General features: G+C 42.9%; 1 protein-coding gene across 3 annotated transcripts in view; it reads right to left on the minus strand.

The window, feature by feature from the left end:
• Positions 1–5,706, minus strand: part of LOC135920263 (nucleolysin TIAR-like) — a 260,801-nt gene extending 255,095 nt beyond the window's left edge. For 2 of the 3 annotated variants that reach the window (XM_065454432.1, XM_065454430.1), the window contains exons 1-2: positions 5,486–5,535; positions 5,272–5,368 (exon numbers count right to left, since the gene is read on the minus strand). In XM_065454432.1, the coding sequence (XP_065310504.1) occupies positions 5,272–5,368; positions 5,486–5,535 (147 nt within the window). Of the gene's footprint in view, positions 1–5,271; positions 5,369–5,485; positions 5,536–5,593 lie in introns of those variants that run through there. The other variant, XM_065454431.1, reaches the window with a different exon arrangement.
• Between the last annotated feature and the right edge of the window lie 294 nt (positions 5,707–6,000).

A 6,000-nucleotide genomic window follows, 5' to 3' on the forward strand; every position in this document is an offset into this window, starting at 1 on the left:
CGAAAAAAAAAAAATGTTGCGACACACTGTATGATCACAGCCAAAACGCATCATGTATGAAGAGTGCACTGCAGCTGGGTTCGTCTCTCGACATGCTGCACTACCTGGTCCGCACTTGTCCAAATATACATTCAGGCAAGACTGTCTGAATATATATATGATGGGAGCTGACTATGGCCAGCACTAAAGAAATTTGAAACGGAATGTGTAGCGAGATGTTGAGGAAATGAAATGACCGTGATTTAGTAATAGAATCGTGCATATCCTTTGCGATTCATGTACGAATTATTTTAAATTGGCAAAGAAAGTCTAAAAACCAGTAAGTGGTGCAAACTGGTGCTGAAGTCATGGTACTTTGGAGAGAGCATATATATACAAGGTTGGATCAAAGCCTTCGCTCCAATATTTTTTTTTTTTAAGCCAAATTACGGCTGTAAATGCCAAGTCAACATGTCCATTCCCGGCAGTGAACCTTTCTTCGACCAGCCCGGCCTTAACTGCCTCTAGCTCCGCAGCGCGGTGCTGCTCTCAGTTACTTGTTAAAGATGCCTGTTGTGATTCACATCCACAACATAAGAGCAACAAAGTGCGATTAGTTTTCTAAAGAGCAAGGGACAAATGCCCATAGAAATCCACAGGGAAATGCAGCCCAAGTATGGGGAAAGGTGTCTCGCTTTGAGAAGTGTGAGGTGGTGGTGGTGTGAGTTCGCAAGACGGTGGTTCTAGTCAGCCGGGCGAATTCTACCACAGGGGCATCTCAAATTTAGTGCTGCATTGAGACAAATGTCTTAACTGGTGTGGGGACTATGCGGAAATATAGTGTGAGGTACTCAGAATAGTATGTGTGTTTGTAATTACCTGTATGTACATTATTTCAGCCAATAAAAAATGGGGGCAAAGGCTGATTCACCCGCATGTACTACATCCTAAGTAGTATATGTGTGTGTGTAATAAACACACACACACACACATATATATATACACACACACACATATCTTCCACTTCTGATGTAGTATACGAGATTACTGAACATAAGACTGCTATTATTAAGTGCCGCACATTTATTGCAGTTCACACATTGGCTGTTTGCTTTATTCTATGTGTATTACGAAGTAAAAAAAGTCAATGAACGGCACTTGCATCTTAATGCATGGCGACACAGATGATCGCTGTTGTAGGTGCGAAAAATTCTGAGCATGCATGCAAGCTAAAATCCCTTGTTTAAGCTAACTGAGGTCTTCAAGAGACGACATGCTTCGGAAATTAAAACCACATGCGTGGCTACAGCCACATGCTTAACTGTGCATTATTTGTAAAAGCGTCATTTCATTTCATAGAACTTATTGGCTAAAGAACACCCTTCACTTGTAATGACCAAAGCTGCTGGACAAGAAACCACAGAAGCACGTAGCTATTATTGTAGAACTAAGGCAACACTTCAGAAAACCTCAATTGCAAGATTATTGACTTAATACACACAATACACAAAAACACTTTTTCACAGCTACTTGTCTTTTGCGTCCCACCAATGTTCGCACATTATCGCTATCGCCCTCTCCTATCACTGTTTCCAGCACGCTTTAGTGAATGACATCCTCGCTGCACATTAAAAAATTCTGATAACTATCACACAGGAGTTTTCCGCATTACCATTGCACGATTAACACACTGACCAGTAAGCTTTCCATTGCACTAAAGAAAGGGGGCACCATAAAAAATTGGTTGTCAGTCCCTCTACAGGATTTTTTGCCATTGAATAGCCCATACCCAGTGACATGAAAGAGGTTAAATATACATAAAAGCATTGCACAAACTTGGTGAAGTTCCCGAATAATGCAAATTGCATTAAAAGCAATGGCAAATGCCAAGTGTGCATTCCAAATTTATGTGCTTTGATACGCTTTACTGCAATGCCGAAAATGTGCATTTCACCTAATAACAATACTCGAAGCTACAACAAGAGATCGATGTGTGTCTAAGAACTGCATTCGAAACAAAATGTCACAGTACGGTGCTTCACAACAACTGTGGCTGTGAACGCCGACACTATCCCACTGACTCAATTTTCTTGTGGTTTGTGAACTTTCAGAGTGCCATGCGGACTGTGCAAATAAATATTAGTCGTCTGGCATCAAACCACAACTTTAGTTGCTGACGGATGCCCGACCAAAGCAACAAAGCAGAGTCGATTAACCCGGCAGCCAAGGCAGTGTGCCTGTTACGAAAATGCATTGTAGGCCGATGTGAGACAGGCCGCTAACCATCGTGTAGACTTCACATGAGATAGACCGACGACTAGCACACGTGCGTGCAGAATTACGTTTGTGGGCATGCTTAAGATGGAGTGTTGAAAGTTCTCAACTGGGTGCCCAAACATGTACTCAATGCGCGACTTATTCCTGCTGTTAATCGGTCTTCGCACATGCTGCCGTGCTTTCCATATGCACTGCTTCTGTTGCCGTTCCTTCTATTGGCATCACATATAAGTATTATTTTGATCAGTGTTGTCAACTCCGGAAACTTTTGTACCGACACAGAGCACTGTGGAAAAGCTGCGCGCAAAGCACCAACGTTGGCCGGAGGAAACTTTTGTACCGACACAGAGCACCGTGGAAAAGCTGCGCGCAAAGCACCAACGTTGGCCGGATATTGAATATAAAACAGAGAAGAAAGGGAGATATTTGAGTTGAGAATGAATTATTTCAAGGTATTCGATTCATACGGTGGAATGTTTGCACATCACTACTGAAAATGTTCCACTGCCATGTAGGCAGCCAAAAACAGCAAACTTTGGCACAGTTGACACAAGTGAGCACAGCTAGGCACAGGCAAGTAGAAGTGTAGCAAGGTGATGCAAATGGCACAGCTGGATCACCACTGCATTCCAAATGCTCAAAGTGACCACAAAGTGTGAGGCTGCTCACTTGGTGTATGTGAACTTCAAGCACCAAGTGGACACACACTACCTTTATTTTTCAACACAAAACTAACTTTTGCACACTCATCCATGCCAGCAGCAACTACCAAAAAAACAAGGCTTCTCATACAAGCTACAATTGCACTGTCACTGCCATTTAGCTGCAGGTAAGTACATGCAGTCATTACTGCCCTTATTTCAACTGCTGCTGCTTTTGTTTTTACAACAAAACAGTGCTGGTCCGGGTGACATTTGCTGTGTACCAAATTTCTTTCTACACATACCACCAATGTCTTTAGCAATAACTATCATCATGGTTTCTCACAACAGTAATGCTTCTATTCCTTTACAGCTTGGTTCTTCAGAGATTAAGTAGGCCACGTGGCAGCAAGGGCTTTGCACACTATATGGCTGCCAGATGGTAAAATGGGCGAGCACTCTATTAGCTATGAGGTGCAGTAGTGAACAGCCACATACAGCGTAAACTGCATCAGCAGAGGCAAGCTGTGGATCCAAGCATGCCATACTATACAAGAAAATTGAATCAGCTTGATTACCGAACTGCACACAAGGTTCTATTGGTGCACTGAGTGTCACAAGGTTTCCTAGCATTGGTGTCACCACGCAGGTCTCAACCAGCACAGATTGTGGGAAATGATAGAAAATGTCAAAAATACTTTGTTGCCAAGAATATGCGCTTATTGTTGCCATTGAACCAGCTGGTGTTCTGAATGGGAAAAACAAATCAAAAGCACTGCCACTGGCTTACTGTATGTCTAACTTTACGCATCAAAAACTGAGGACTGAAGTCGATCATCACAATGAACAAGCAGATGAACACAACTCCAGCATCAGTAACTTGCATGCATGGCTAGGATGTCTGACATCACACAAACAAATGCACACAAAGCTTCAACATTTCCATGCAGCAGGCACACACAAGCAGAGAAAGTGTGTGCACCATATCTGAATTAAAAGCAGATTTCATGCAGGAGTGAAAATAAAGATCGGGTAATGGAAGCTGTCGCAAAAAATTTTCACATGCACAAAAAATTACACATTAAGTGAAGGCTGCTACCACAAAAGGAACTTCAGAGGTTACAACAAATATTGGAATATGCGGAAGCTACTATAAAAATGCATTTCTGCACTGGTATATACGAAAAAGTTGTGTAACTTCATATGTGCTACAGACAACATGACTAGAATTTATTACGTTACAAGAGTTGGCAGAAAACTAAAGTGCACGAGAACTGCAAAATGGCAGCCGTTAAACAAGCACCACAAGTCACGAAATATGACTAATCAAGATGTAATTGAGGTAATCGCATCAAGCAGAACTGAGAGGTTACGAATTTCAAAACACATCTGTTGAACGCCACTCGTAGCATTCAATCAAGCTGCAGAATGAACACTAAAATGAAGTATCCGACATAGTACCCGAATTGTGATTGCAGTGTTACCTAACATGAACTGTTAATTCACAGCTCATGTTTGATAGACATGCAACCTGAAGCAAGCAATAAATAGCACACTTGACACTTTATCTTTTACTTATAAATAAATCACGAGCGGTATTGGGTTCTTTCAATATTGCGAAATAAACCCCTGAAACTGCCGTCTGACGGCCGTAAAATAACCACTGTCTTATATATGCGGCGGCCAGCAAGGTCCCACAATTTTAACTAAGAAGCACACCCTCTTGTGAATTTACCTTGGAAACACATGCCTAAGAGAGCGCACAAGAGAAAAAATTTCACGCCGTAGCATCAATAAAAACACATTTCCAAGTAATGAGTAAATGCTCAAAAAAAGTGCACAAGACAGCTGTCATCGTAAGCAACAGCTGCATAAACATGGGAGTAACATGCACGCAACTTCATTCGCATCGCCGGTTAACGGGTTGACAAGTCAACAATCGCACGGGCGGGCTACCAGATGATGCGTAGTCGAGACAGCCAATATGAACTGTCTTTCCAAGCGTCAAGTGCACGGAGGCGCGTTCAGAAATCTTCTGTACAATTATTGGTGCGTCCGGGGCACAAGATTGAACAGTTTTAGAGTTAATAATTCAGTATTGTTAGGCCTAGAATCGTCGGCTAGGTCGCACGCTATGATGGGCATCATTATCGGTAGTCTAGCACACGCCGCTCGAACCACTACTCGAACGTGAACAGACCGCAATGCGACGGTTCCGAAGGCAGCGACGAACCGTAACCACGCAAGACGCAAAAGCATCCCGTAGCAACGAAGAAATTTCGGCGATCGCATCGTTCATTAGGGTTAACAGCCGCTAAGCTAACAAAGCTACCCAGGTGGCAATATATTAAACAAGAACAACGCACTTACTTACCTCGTGAATAATCTTGCAACCTTTTACTTGCCCCATCTGTCCGAACACAGCTACGAGAAGCTCCTCCGTCACCGCGGTGTCGAGGTTCCCCACGTAACTAAAAGTTTTGGAAAGGAAGCGACACGTTGAATAACACATGGAGAACAGCGGCAAATGACCGAACGCCGGCGGCCAACGCCGGACTCGAAAACGCGAACAATCGCTTTGTACTCACAGTGTACGTGGCTGACAATCATTACCCTGGTCCTGAAAGTCAGAGAACATGTCATCAAATATAGCACATCAAACGTAAAAGGTCGAAATTTAGCAGAATTATGACTACCTTGTTTGCCATTATGGCGTCAGTCGACTAAACCTATAACCAAAGCGCATGCGCCGCGCGACGCATTCTGGGCAGATCAACGCGAAGTCCCGCCAAAACGCTGTGGCGCTGCAATAGCTAATAATTTCGATTGCGGTTTCGTTTCTGGTTCCCATTCTTTTACCGTGCACGCTTCATGTTGCAGCTTTTTTCTATACCACAGCAAAATAAACGACGAAGATGAATGAGCTGGCAAGCGCAAAGTTATTCCTGATGTTGATTTATTTTTCGCGCAGACATACATTCATAAACCAAAGTTGTTTTGCATTTCCAAGACAAACGCGTCATTGTCCTTTGAAATCACAAAAAAATCATTTGAAGTCAAAGGCTTTCAGCAATGAATATTTAGGACGGTAATTTACCAATTT

The sequence above is a fragment of the Dermacentor albipictus genome, chromosome 1 (genome assembly GCF_038994185.2).
Source record: "Dermacentor albipictus isolate Rhodes 1998 colony chromosome 1, USDA_Dalb.pri_finalv2, whole genome shotgun sequence".
NCBI classification, from domain to species: Eukaryota; Metazoa; Arthropoda; class Arachnida; order Ixodida; family Ixodidae; genus Dermacentor; species Dermacentor albipictus.